Source organism: Equus asinus, chromosome 9, assembly GCF_041296235.1.
Source record: "Equus asinus isolate D_3611 breed Donkey chromosome 9, EquAss-T2T_v2, whole genome shotgun sequence".
Lineage (NCBI taxonomy): Eukaryota > Metazoa > Chordata > Mammalia > Perissodactyla > Equidae > Equus > Equus asinus.
In genome coordinates this window covers 96,402,120-96,415,379 of record NC_091798.1, presented here as the reverse complement: position 1 = coordinate 96,415,379, position 13,260 = coordinate 96,402,120, and the positions used below count along the sequence as shown (strand labels likewise).

General features: G+C 63.3%; 1 protein-coding gene across 19 annotated transcripts in view; it reads left to right on the top strand.

Moving 5' to 3' along the window:
* The window catches only part of OBSCN (obscurin, cytoskeletal calmodulin and titin-interacting RhoGEF), a 147,209-nt gene that overhangs the window by 111,467 nt on the left and 22,482 nt on the right, over positions 1–13,260 (top strand). For all 19 annotated transcript variants that reach the window (XM_070518009.1, XM_070518014.1, XM_070518012.1 and 16 more), the window contains 15 exons: positions 160–279; positions 410–549; positions 906–1,106; positions 1,224–1,306; positions 1,546–1,719; positions 2,439–2,595; positions 2,931–3,047; positions 3,127–3,291; positions 3,388–3,546; positions 3,685–3,862; positions 4,412–4,525; positions 9,818–9,985; positions 10,248–10,350; positions 10,692–10,821; positions 11,516–11,624. In XM_070518009.1, coding sequence (XP_070374110.1) covers positions 160–279; positions 410–549; positions 906–1,106; positions 1,224–1,306; positions 1,546–1,719; positions 2,439–2,595; positions 2,931–3,047; positions 3,127–3,291; positions 3,388–3,546; positions 3,685–3,862; positions 4,412–4,525; positions 9,818–9,985; positions 10,248–10,350; positions 10,692–10,821; positions 11,516–11,624 — 2,118 coding nt within the window. The remainder of the gene's footprint in view (positions 1–159; positions 280–409; positions 550–905; positions 1,107–1,223; positions 1,307–1,545; positions 1,720–2,438; positions 2,596–2,930; positions 3,048–3,126; positions 3,292–3,387; positions 3,547–3,684; positions 3,863–4,411; positions 4,526–9,817; positions 9,986–10,247; positions 10,351–10,691; positions 10,822–11,515; positions 11,625–13,260) is intronic.

Sequence of the window (13,260 nt, the reverse complement as noted above, 5' to 3'; positions counted from 1 at the left end):
CAGCCCCTAGTCCTGGTCAGCCCTCCCTGCTTCCAGTGGCACTGGCCCCAGGCCTGTGCATCCTCATCTCCTCGGACTCCTGAGCCCAGGACGGGCTGGAGGGGTGCTTGGGCACGTCTGTGGAGCATATGGCTGGCTGAGCTAGAGTTTGGCCCCCAGGAGAGCCCCCGGTGATGGAGGCCCGCAGCCACCTGTCCCTGGCTGAGGTGGGCACGGAGGAGTTCCTGCAGAAGCTGACCTCGCAGATCACAGAGATGGTGTCGGCCAAGATCACGCAAGGTGAGGGCGCTGGGTGAGAGTGAGGTCGGGGGGCTGTGTCCTCTCCCCACCACCCATGCCCTGGAGACCCACGGGGAGAGGGCTTGGGGAGCTGGCCCTTCCCGGGCGTCATGTGCCCTTTGCCCCCCAGCCAAGCTGCAGGTGCCTGGAGGTGACAGCGATGAGGAGTCCAAGACGCCATCTGCGTCCCCCCGGCATGGCCGTTCGCGCCCCTCCTCCAGTGTCCAGGAGTCATCCTCAGAGTCAGAGGACGGGGACTCCCGGGGCGAGGTGCGGGGGCTGGGAGGGGGCAGGGGGCACACACCTGAGTGGCCTACATCATCCCCATGATCCAGAACACCCCGGCACCTCCAGAGCTTCCTCCTTTCCTCTTTGGGGTGGCTCCACCCCACGCCCCTGATAGGGTTTCCATCAACAGAGAGGGGTGGGGCCTATTCTAGGACTTCACAGAATCTCCTCTTAGCTTCTTCTCTCCACTTAGTGCCAGAGGCTCTGCAGTCTGGGGCCTTGGGAGGCCCACTGGCCCCTCTCCGATCCCCCTCCCTGTGGGGTCTGTGGGGGCTGTCGGGGCTTTGGGAGGTCTGGCTAGCCCCTTCCTGGGTCCGACTAAGCGCCCCCCCCTACAGATCTTTGACATCTACGTGGTCACGGCTGACTACGTGCCCCTGGGGGCCGAGCAGGACGCCATCTCACTACGGGAGGGCCAGTACGTGGAGGTGCTGGACTCGGCCCACCCGCTGCGCTGGCTCGTGCGCACCAAGCCCACCAAGTCCAGCCCCTCGCGGCAAGGATGGGTATCCCCTGCCTACCTGGACAAGCGGCTCAAGGTAGTTGGACAGCTGGTGGGGGGGTCCCAGGATAGTCGACCCCCCGTGAGGGCGAGAGCCAACCTCACTGGGCAGGGCCAGAGCTCACCACCTGCAACCCCTCCTGTTTCTCACCAGCTGTCACCCGAGTGGGGGCCTGCCGAGGCCCCTGAGTTCCCCGGGGAGGCTGTATCTGAGGACGAGTACAAGACAAGGCTGAGGTGAGGGGTCGTGGGTGGGGGCCACAAGGGGGTTGAGGTCCTGCTGGGCCTCTGAGATGCTAATTCCACAAGAGCCTCCTGGCCAGCCTCATGCCAGTGACACCTGTTTGATGACTCCGTGTGGCGGGTGGCCTTGGGGATGCAGCCATTCTGAAAGTGGGCGGCAGGCTGCACACCACGCGAGGTGCCCCCGGCTCCGAGCTGCGCTCCAGGGCCTGCCCCTGCATTGTCGCCTGCAGCTCTGTCATCCAGGAGCTGCTGAGCTCAGAGCAGGCCTTCGTCGGCAAGCTGCAGTTCCTGCAGAGCCACCACATACGGCACCTGGACCGCTGCCCCCATGCGCCCCCCGCCGTGGCCAGCCAGAAGGCTGTCATCTTCCGCAACGTGCAGGACATCAGCCACTTCCACAGCAGGTGGGCAGACGGGCAGGCCTACAGTGTGCACACGGGGACACAGACACGCAGAGGTGTATGCACACACCGACACACATGAGGACGTGTATATGCACACGGGAATATTCACATGCTTGCAGACACATGCACCCAGATACAAACACACGTGGACACATGTACTCATGGGGCTGGGACATGCAGGTATGGGCAGGCGTCTAGGAAGGAGAGAACCTTTCTGGACGTGACTTATCTGTTGGCCCCCCACACCCTGTACAAGGACACACGTGTCCTAGGACACAGGCGTGTGCACCAGCTTACCCAGTGAAGTGCCTGCTGCAACCCACGTTCACCGGCACGCCCCAGAAACATGCACACACATAGCTGTGCACACTAGCATGCACACACTAGCGCACACATACATGCTCTCACACGTGACACGTACACGGCACACACGCACCTGCATACTTGGGTGCATACGTGTACGTGTCACACAGGCCTACGTGTGCATGCCGACACATAAGTGCACACCCACACCTGTACACAGGGCATGCACCCTCAGGCACACCCTCACAGACTGCACGTGTGCCTCCACAGTCCAACACACTCACTCTCACCCGTGGGAACCTGGCCCTGGGCAGGAGCCTGTTTCCTCCCAACTTGAGGGCTCGGGGCTGGGTGTTGGGTCGTGGGTGGGGGTCCTGAGGTCAGCCGTCCCCTGACCGCCGTCCCCTCTGTGGCAGCTTCCTGCGGGAGCTGCAGAGCTGTGACACAGACGATGACGTGGCCATGTGCTTCATCAAGAACCAGGCGGCCTTTGAGAAGTATCTGGAGTTCCTGGTGGGCCGAGTGCAGGCCGAGGCGGTGGTGGTCAGCACGGCCGTGCAGGACTTCTACAAGGTGCCCCCCTGCCCGGCTCAGGGGCCTGTCAGTGCCCCTGTCCCCAGCCCCAGTGCTGGCCCTGGAACTCATCTTCCCTGACCCTGCCCGGGCCCCCCAGACCTTCCCAGACCCCCTGGGCCCTGGCTTAGTACGGAGAGCAGGCAGAGCCCCCAAGCACTGATCACTTGTCAGTGACATGGGCCATCGCCCGGGGCAGGGTGAGGCCCTCCGGGTGCAGAGGCTGCCTGTGTGTACATCCCCAGGACCCCGACACCAGCTCTGGAGTTCTGATGACATGGGCCGTCCGGGGGCTGTGTGTTCCTGCCCTGAACCCTGCCCCGCGGTCCTTACAGAAATACACCGAAGAGGTGCTGTCGGCCGCAGACCCCTCGCAGCCGCCCCCGCCGCCCCTGCAGCACTTCCTGGAGCAGCCGGTGCAGCGTGTCCAGCAGTACCAGGCCCTGCTCAAGGTGGGCGGGCTGGCCGGGCGCTGCGGGCCACCCCTTGCCCAGCTGCCCCAGACCACAGCCTGACCTGTCGTCTCCGCAGGAGCTGATCCGCAACAAGGCGCGGAATGGGCAGAACTGTGCACTGCTGGAGCAGGCCTATGCCGTGGTGTCTGCCCTGCCCCAGCGTGCTGAGAACCAGCTGCATGTGTCGCTCATGGAGAACTACCCCGGCACCCTGGAGGCCCTGGGCGAGCCCATCCGCCAGGTCTGGGGGCGGGGCGTGGCAGAGGCCCTGGGCAGGGTGCATGGGGGTCTGTACCCCAGCCCGGCCTGGCTGACCGTGGGCTGACGGCTCCCCCAGGGCCACTTCATTGTGTGGGAGGGAGCGCCGGGCGCACGGATGCCCTGGAAGGGCCACCACCGGCATGTCTTCTTGTTCCGCCACCACCTGGTCGTCTGCAAGCCCAGGCGGGACTCGCGCACTGATACCTTCAGCTACGTCTTCCGGAACATGATGAAGGTTTGCGGGGCACCGGCAGAACTCGGGGGGCCCTCAGGGCGGGCAGAGGCCGTGTCTGCTCCTATGGCGGCGACCCCATCCGTGGTGACCGAGGCTCGGCCTGTGTCCAGGAAGTCACCCTGCGTCCTCCCCCTACAGCTGAGCAGCATCGACCTGAACGACCAGGTGGAGGGGGACGACCGCGCCTTCGAGATCTGGCACGAGCGGGAAGACTCGGTGCGCAAGTACCTGCTGCAGGCACGGACGGTCATCACCAAGAACTCCTGGGTGAAGGAGATCTGCGGCATCCAGCAGCGTCTGGCCCTGCCCGTCTGGCGTGAGTGCCCAGTCCTGGCAGCGGGGCTGGACGGGGGACTCGAACCTTTCAGCCTGGCCGCCTGCTTGGTTTGCATTAGGGAAGAGGGTCCATCCAGGGGCAGACGGCTCAGTCTCCCCTCCTTCAGCTCAGCTTCCTGGGAGCCCTGAGCCGGGGTGTCATGCTGGCCCTGACCTGAGTGTGGGGAGCCTCAGGGTCACTCAGGGGGGCCGCCAGCACAGGGCAGCACCCAGACCGGGTTAGGGGATGTGAAGGGCCTGGGAGCACTGGCTCTGCTTCCTCACCTGGAACAGAGAGAGGCTCCCCTTTCAACACACTCTCCTTCTCCACAGTCCCCCCCACGCCCCAATATCCAGCCAGCCTGCCTCCCTCACTCTGATTCCTTTCTGGGCCCAAGTGTGAGATCCTGGACGAAAGATCACCAGGGGTGGTGTTCGTAGCAACACACCCTTGGTCATGGGGCTTCTGGCCCTGCCAGGGGTCGCCTGAGGGCACTGGTGAGTCACCCACAGAGCACTCAGGGCACCATGCGTGTGTGCGTGTCCCCAGGTCCCCCGGATTTCGAAGAGGAGCTGGCTGACTGCACGGCCGAGCTGGGCGAGACGGTCAAGCTGGCCTGCCGTGTGACGGGCACACCCAAGCCCGTCGTCAGCTGGTATAAAGGTAGGCCCCAGCGCCCAGGGACGCGCATCCTGCAACAGGCAAGAGCTGCCCAGAGGGAACAGGCTGGGCAGGGCCTGGGACCCAGACTGGGGCCTGGCTGAGGGCTGCGGCCTGCTCTTCCAGTCGCCTGCTCCGAATCACAGTCACCCTGGCCAGGGTGCACAGTGGACGCGGAGGGCGTGCGTCGGTGTTTCCGACTCCATGACCCTGCTGGCCGCGGAGTCTTGCTCGTTAGCTCTCTTGTTTGACCAGTTGCACTGAGTGCCAGGTGCCGCTCCAGGTTGGGGGAAACAGCAGCAAGCAGGCCAGGCAGCCGGTCCGAGGGGGCCAACCTTCTGGGTGGAGACAGACGGCAAGCAGACAGACAAACGTGTGATGTGAAGTGGGGAAGTGACGTGGCCGGCCAGGGAAATAAGGCAGAGCACGGGGCAGGGTGACGGTCAGCCAGGCCCCTCCCAGGGGGCCTGTGGGAAGAGATCCGAGGTGGCCAGCAGGGCAGGGGGCAGGCGCTGAAGCGGTGCAATGGGAGCGAGGGCCACAGGGGGTCATCTCTGCACGTGAGGGGAGCTGCACAGTTCGAGGGTCCCTGTGACCACCCTCACTCTGACACCAGGTGGGGGCCCCATGACCATCTTCGGGTTCAGCGACGTGCTGGACGGACTCATGCAACTGAGCAGGCTGTTCAGCTCAGGGTCCTGTGTACTGCAGAGAAAGGAGGAGGCGCACGGGGCAGGGTCTGGGCGTCCTCTGTGGAAGGGTGTGGAGGGCGCCTGTTTCTCTTGCATCGACGTGTGACAGCACTGGGAGTGTGTCCACCAGGGGCGCTCACCGAGCCTTGGTGTCCAGGGTTCTGTTGGGGGTCACTGCTGTACCAGGCTGACCACTGCATCGCCCCTCCAGAGGTTAAGCTGATGCCACGTGGCCCAGAGCCCCCACCCTAAATCACAACATAGCATAACCATCTGGTGTGGTCTGAGGCCCCCAGGTGAAGCAGGACACTTGTCAGGATTCTGGGCTGATGGTTGGCCTCACCTGGGCTGGCAAATAACCCCCTGAGTTCCCAGTTCAGTCTGAATAACCAAATCCAGCCCTGGTTTTGGAGGAGCCATCCCAGGCCAGTCAGTCCCTCCTGTCCTGCTTGACCACCACCAGCTAGGGGCATTTGTCCGCCCACCAGCAGCTAAGGATGGGGCTGGAGAGGACATGCTGGAGGGGCTGTCCTGGGTCCCTCAGTCAGAGCCGCAGGCTGGAGCCCTGGTTGCAGCAGCTGATTCCTGGCGGCAGCTTGAGTGAGCCGCCCCTGAGGTCTCCCTTCTGGAGCAAGGCCCGTTGCCCCACGTCCTGGGTCCCAAAGGTCCTTCCCAGTCGCCGCCTCCTGCACAGAACCTGTGAGGGACTGCCCCCCCCCACTCCCCACCCCGTCATCCCTGCTCAGGCCCAGACCTTCCCCCTGGGAGGGCGGCTTCCCAGGGACCAAGCCGTTCGTAAAAGTTGTCCAGAAGTGAGCATGAGCCCCTCAGGCCACTCTCCTTTTGGCCAGGCTGCACCCAGGAGGGTGTGCCACCCGCGCCGTGTCTGAGGGGACAGGAGAGTGCCCTTTGCCCAGGAACTGTCAGGGAGGGATGCGGGGTCCCCACCCACACCTGGGCCGTCCTTGGTCACTTTCATCCTGACCGTTACTCGGTGAGCAGCCTGGTCTCTGGGGACAGTTTTGTCCAGTGAGTGGAGGAGGCGAGGAGCAGCCAGACACTCAGCTGGTGTTGGCACAGGTGGTCGAACTGCAGGTGGTCCAGGCAGCACACACGGCCAGAGGGTGTGGCCAGAGCTGACCGTTCACTGAGCCAAATGGCGTCACGATGGGAAATACCGCATACAGCACCAAGAGTCAACGATCTGCCAGGATGGGGGTCCACCCCGTGCGATGTGTCCCCCACCAACTCAGCGTCTCTCTCAGGGTGGCGTTCTGGGGACTCAGCGCCACGTAGAACCCTGGCGGTCTGGGTGGGGAGCCCCGTGAGTGGCCTCGCTGTGCCTCCGTGGCTCATGGCCCCAAGGAGGGGTGTCCTCGACCGCCTGTCTAGTGTGTAAGTCGAAAACCAGCTTGGCCATTTGCTATAGCTCAAGGACAGTGAGCACATATGGCCTCGGCCCGGCAGACTCCGTAGGGCAGAAGTCAGACTTGCCACCTGGCAGGACGTCGTGTAGACAGTGGGAGCCCCAGAGCAGGGGGCAGAGGGCCAGGTTCTGACCCCCAGCGGCAGCCGCTGGTGAGCAGGGATCTGGAGACGAGTGTTACAGCTCCTGCCACATGAGTGCGAAGCGGTCTTGGTCCCAGCGCCCATGAGACGGAAAGCAAGCGGCCGAAATTCCAAGACTCCTCTGGAGCTGTCAGCCTGCACGGACCTTTACAGCCCCCTGTCTACACCAGCTGGAGCCACAGGAGCAGTGCTGGATGGGGTGCAAGCATCGAGCCAGCTGCCAGCTCCCTCTGGCCGTCCAGGGCTGTGGAGGTGGGACGCGGCCTCCCTGGTCACCCCAGATGCCTTCCTGTCACCCGGAAGGCCCCGAACTTCCTTTCTCTTCCTGGCTTCTGTTGGCTGACCCAAGGGGACAGATTGCTGGGCTGGGATTGGTTATGTGCTCCACGGCCGCCTCTCCACGTGCAGAGTGTCCCCCCCAGGAACGTCCCCCCACCACTCGAGGGGCAGGAGACACAGCAAACATCGGGTCCAGAGGCAGGAGCCACAGCCACGCCACCATGACTTGGCCCCAAGATGACGTCACCTTCCCTGCTCAGCCAAACTGTGTGCAAATCCCGCCAGTGGGATCCAGGTGCCTGCACCTGGCAGGGCCGTGGCAACCTGAGTCCTCCCCGCTGAGGTCCCCCGCACATTGGAGGGCACTCAGCGCCCCTGGTCCCTCTGGGTACATGGAGACCACAGCCCAGCCCTGGTCGTCTTGCTCTTAAAGCTGCAGAGGTCAGGGAGGAGGCGAAGGAAGGGGGCAGGGGCAGGGCTGGAAGAAGACGTGCTCCACGGCTCAGTAACATCTGGTGTTTGGGGCTCACCAAAAGCCCCAAACGGGGCAGCAAGATCAGTGGTCGATGCTGATACCGTCTGTTGCAGCTTTGGTCCCCCCTTGACGTACAGCTTCATCCAATGGCTCCCCACGCTCTGTGCCTCTCCCCTGCTGGAGTTCAGCTTGCAGGCGGTGCCCTATGGACGGGGCCTGCATGGCAGGGGCGTCCCCGCCTCTCTCCGGGTCTGCCTGTAAGGGCGGAGCGAGGTTTCCTGCCAGAGTGCACTGACCTCCCTCCAAGTCACCTTCTCCGTCCTCAGCTGTCACCGGGGTCATAGGTGCCCTCCAGGTGCCATGGCCCACAGGCCAGCCATTGGCAGTTCCCCATGGGGTTTGTCTGCGTTGGAGACATCCCAAGCAGGGCCCCCTGCAGACACTCGGCTCCTTTACTGTCATCTCGGAAAGAACCCCTCAGCATGTTTGGTGCCTGTGTCTCAGAGTTCCAGCCCTGCTCCTGCCTTCTGCCCGCGGGGTTGGCGACAGCCCTCCCTGTGCCCCCAGGGTGGGTGTGTGTTTCTGTGCCTGGTCCGAAGGATGTGGAATCTTCCTTGCGCCCGGCACTGGTGCTAGCATTTGTTGGGAAGTGGGACCACCTAAGGCACCTCCCGGCTCCAAGGAGAGAGCATGTCAGCCAGGGCACCGTCCAGGTGTCTGTCTGGACCCACTGCTCACTGCTCAGACTGTGGCCACCAGCCCCGTGTCCCTCCATTCACAGGCAGCAAAGGAGATGGCTGTTTACTGCCCAGCTGACCGTGCAGTTGGGTCAGCATGTCCACCACAGCCCCATGGGCCTCCCTCAAGTCCTGTTAACTCATTCAGGGGCCACCTTCTTTTCCTTCTGGAATGACAGTGTCCATTGTCCCGAAAATTGCAAATCAGAAACTGTGAAGGATCTGAGGTGTTTCCCTGCTTGGAAGCCAATAAGCCAGCTGCCAACCAGAGATGGACAAAAGACACAAGACCCTCGGGTGGGAGACCAAGACTCTTTGTCACAGGACAGCAGCAGCATCTTGCATGGGCGGTCCACACCCCGGTCACCCCATCCTGGGACCAGATCTTAGGTGCATGCAGTGGGCTGCACCATGAGAGAGAAGCCCCCAATTCTAGTTGACACTGAGGTGTCGTGGGGCTGCCGGTGCATCTGCCCGTCCTTCCCTCCAGAGAGAAGTGACCGTGGCCCTGGAAGGCAAGCCTCTCCCAGGGAAGGAAGGAGAGAGCTTTGTCTCTGCTGCCCCGGACGGCCCCTGGGGGTCTCCTTACACAAGCAGCCCAGGCCCGGCCGCAGGTGCCTTTGGCTGGAGGATCTGGCCATGCGAGATGCCGGGGTCCACAGAGGACTGATTTGTGACAGTAAGATGAGGTCTGGGAATTGACAGTGGATGGAAGATGTCACGGGTAGCCTGGCGAGAACTGTTTTGTGGGCGAAGTGAAGGCCGGCGGTGTGGATTTGAGAGAAGATGGAAGGGGAAGCATCTGGAGATGAGGAGTGAGAACAGCTCTTTCCTGGAATTGTGATACTGGGACGCAGAGAAGTGGGGTGGCAGCTGGAGGATTTGGGGTTATTTTGTATAACTTAAAACCGTTTCTTAAGATTTCCTGTGAATCAGAAGTCAAGAACCGTCACAATTTAAACAACCTTGTTCAGAACATGCAGAGCTATTGGAAAGTGTTTCTCTGTGAAATTTTGCATGTTTATGGGGGAAAGAGTTCTTTGTAGTGAAAGATGTGCATCTCCCCATCCTTCACCGAGAAGAAACGTGTGAGGGCAGGAGATGTAGGTGGGTGGGCACCCGGACGAGGGTGGTTAAAGAGGTGGATGACGTCTGAGCACCTCTGCTGCGTGCATCAGCGCCTTGGAGGTACCCAGGGAGTCACACAGGCGCTGGCCACGTGAAGGAGGGTCTGGTTGTCAGAATGGGAGGTCCTCTGTGGGGTTTGGGTCCCCAGCCCGGCCCTTGCCTCCAGCTAAAAGCCTGCCTTCCAGAGGCCACACTATGTGCACCAAGGTCTGGGGCAGTCGGTGGGGTGGGTCAGTGCCGCCTCTCCATTCAGGGCTCCATGTCAGCTAGGCCAGCCGGACCACGATGGGGAGCCCACAGCCTTGTGCTCCAGGGGCAGCCCCCCATCACCACCCGTGACTGTGAGCCCCAGGCAGGCCCAGCCTCTTGGCCCTGATGGGGTCCCCTCCATAACAGCTTGCCTCTTCCTTCGCAGACGGGAAGCCGGTAGAGGTGGACCCCCACCACATCCTCATCGAAGATCCTGACGGCTCATGCGCCCTCATCCTGGACAACCTTACTGGCGTTGACTCTGGCCAGTACATGTGCTTTGCAGCCAGTGCCGCTGGCAATGCCAGCACCCTCGGCAAGATCCTGGTGCAAGGTGGGCGCCCGACCCTAGCCCACCGCCGAGGCCCAGTGGGGGCCTCGGCCTGGGCCTGCAGACGGGGCTGGCAGGGGTGGTGTGCATGTCTGACCAAGGTCTAGGGGCTTGCTGGTGCGTGCGGGTTCCTGCTCCATCATGGTGTCTCTCTCTGTTCCTCTCTGTCTTTCTGTGCATCTCTCTCTCTCTGTCTGTCTCTCTGTCTCTCACTCTGTGTGTGTGTGTGTCTCTCTCTCTCTACCCTCCGCCTCCTACCCTGCAGTCCCCCCGCGGTTTGTGAAGAAGGTCCGGGCAGTGCCCTTTGTGGAGGGAGAGGATGCACAGGTCACCTGCACCATTGAAGGCACCCCACACCCTCAGATCAGGTGGGCTGCATGGCTCGGGGCACGTGGAGGAGGGGAGGTGGGCCTTCCCTGGGTCACCCCTGCCGCCTGTGAAACAAAGAGGGCAGCGCATTCTCCCGGTCAGGGGCGGGCTGGACCCAGAGCCTCAGCCTTTCCGATGATAAGTGGGTGTGGCTGGGCTGAGGCCCATTCTGGACACAGTCCTGGCTGCACCAAGGCAGATGTTGGCTGAGCTGGATGTTGGGTGGGTGTGTGGCGTAGAGAATGTGGGCTCAGTTAGGACACTTGGGTCTGCCAGTGGGAGAGGGGAAGCTCCTGAGCACAGGTGAGGCTCTGCCTCACCACCCCGGGGTTGACTGCAGGTGGTACAAGGATGGAGCCCTCCTGACCCCCGGGGGCAAGTACCGGCCCCTGAGCGATGCCCGCAGTGGCCTGCTGGTGCTGGAGATCCGGGCGGCCAGCAAGGAGGACCTGGGCCACTATGAGTGCGAGGTGAGGTGGGCAGGCACAGGAGGAGGGGGCGCTGGGGCAGCCTGTCTCGGGGACCCCAGTGTTGTCACCACCATCCATGACCTATGATGAAAGAGAGGACACCAGGTCCACTGTCACCCACCGTCCATGATGAGGGGACACTGACTAATGCCCCGGGTGGAGTGGCCTCGGCCTTCTGTGGCTCGCAGGTGGTCCAGGAAGCTGTATGCTGGCTGTGGCTCTTCCTGGCTACCCGCCTCCCTGATGCTGCTTCCTGTGGCCTGGGGGGCCATGTGGCGCCTGCCCCCATGGCTGCTCCCAGAGAAACAGATGGACCCGAGTCAGCTCTGGACCTACCCTGTCCAATTTGGTCACTGCTGTCCACACATGGTGATTTAAATTTGAATCAGTGAAAGTTAAGTCTAGGTAAAGATCTGGTTCCTTTTCAAGTGCTCGGGGCCCCCACGGCCTCCACGCTGGACAGTGCAGACAGAGCGAGTCCCCACCATTGTAGAAAGCTCCCAGGCAGTGCTGGGTGTCCTTGGAGACATGGTGGCTGGGCTGGGACCCTCTCCCCTGTGGCCAAGCGTCGGGGCTCTGCGAACAGCCGGGGCGGGCCCCACGTGCTACAGCCAGCCTGCACAGCCCCAGAGAGATGGCCCAGGCCCCTGGGGAGCCACGGCCTCTAAGCAGACCCCTGCCATCCGTCCTGCAGTTGGTGAACCGGCTGGGCTCCACACGGGGTGGGGCAGAGCTGTCCATGCAGAGCCCGGCACTGCGGGCCCGGGAACAGCGCCGCAGGGAGCAGCTGGCTGCTGTGGAAGGTAAGTGCTGTGCTGCTGGTCTGGGCAGGGCTGGACCCTCCATGCACCTGGGCAGGGCCGGGAAGGTGAGACCACCAGCCCTTCCAGTGGGGGCATGCTTCCTGGAGGAGGGGAGGGGGGATGCGGGTGGGGGGTGAGGGGGGCTGCAGGGGCTGCAGAGCAACTGCTGGTTCCCGGCCCCTAAGCGTGGGCTGGCGAAGGGTGGGCTGTGAACCCAGAGCCCAGAAAGACGGAGGGGCAGTTGTGAGGGTGGGGAGTCCCTTAGTCTGCTCACCATCCCTGGGGGAATAACAAGTGCATGTAAAGGCTAGACCTGGGGCCGCCGGCTAGGCGCTGGTCAGGGACGTCTCTGGGAGGGGTGGCAGGGACAGTAGGAGGCATGGCTCCATGAAAGGGGCCCCTGCCAAGTGCAGAGCAAGGCCGTTGGTCCCAGGTTGGCTCCCAGGAGAGGGAGCGGGTTTCAGGGGCCTGGTCCCTCCACACCGGGTGGGGCTGGCCGTGGAGAGGACAGACCACTGTGGCTGGGCCTCCCCGTCCTAGCCTGGATCCCCCCTGGGGTCCTGGATGGTGGCTGGGCTGCAGAGTGGTCTCTCCAGGGAGAGTGTGCTCCTGGGCAGGAGGTGAAGGGGGGTGAGATGCTCATGCCTTGACTCACACCTGGGCTCCAGGGTTCTAGCTGGCCCAGCTCAGGGATGGCCACGAAGGCAGGAGGGCACCTGGCGTCTGTCCTGGGCTTGCTCGGTCCGAGGGAGCAGCCTTACAGGGCTCGCAGGGCAGGCTGCGGCCCCAGGGAGAGCTACTCTTTGTCTGAGCTGCACCACCTGGAAGGGGCTGCCTGGGTGGGTGGCGAGCCTCCTGTCCCTGGTGGCATGCAAGCAGAGGCTGGACCAACACCTGGTGGAGCTGCAGTTCTCACAGTAGGATGGGTTGGGATACGTGTCCTCCCAAGTCCTGGAAGTTGGCTTCTGTGATGCCTTGGGCCACTGGATCCAGTCCTCACAGGGCCCAATGTCTGGGGGCCGCTGTCCATCTGGACACTCACAGAGTCGGGCCACCTGGCACCCGGAGCCCTGCCTCGGGGCCCTTAGCGCCCTCCAGGGCCCTCACGGAGACCCCTCCCTCCCCCAGAGGGCAGCCAGCACTGGTAGAGCCTGTGCCCTCTGGAGGCCCACGGTGTCCACGGCGCCTCAGCTTCCTGCCACGTGGCGTCTCACGTCAGGGAGGTGCTGAGCGGGGACCTTGGCGCTCCCTCTCAGCTGGTGACAAGTGTGCGCTACAGAGCCATTCACTTCGTTATCGTGATGGGTCTCTTTCTGTCAACGTCCCACGGCCATGGAGGCTGGGAACGGCGTTGGTGCCTCCTGCGGCGAGAAGGCCGGTCCTTGCAGACCCCGGAGTTGGAGCCCGCCGCCTCCTGCTTCCTAACCCTATCCTGCCGCTTCATCCTTAACCTGGCGGCCGCAGCCAGCACGGGCCCTGGCTGGCCCTGGGGGTGGGCGCCGCCCCCTCGCTTGTGAACTGCGGCTGGAGCCCTGCTTCGCACAGCTGCTCCCCTCCTGTAGTTGCCAGCACTCACGTGGCCCAGCGCCCATCAGGCGGCAGGTTAGGTCAGGAGCAAAGATGTCAGGAGTGTAGC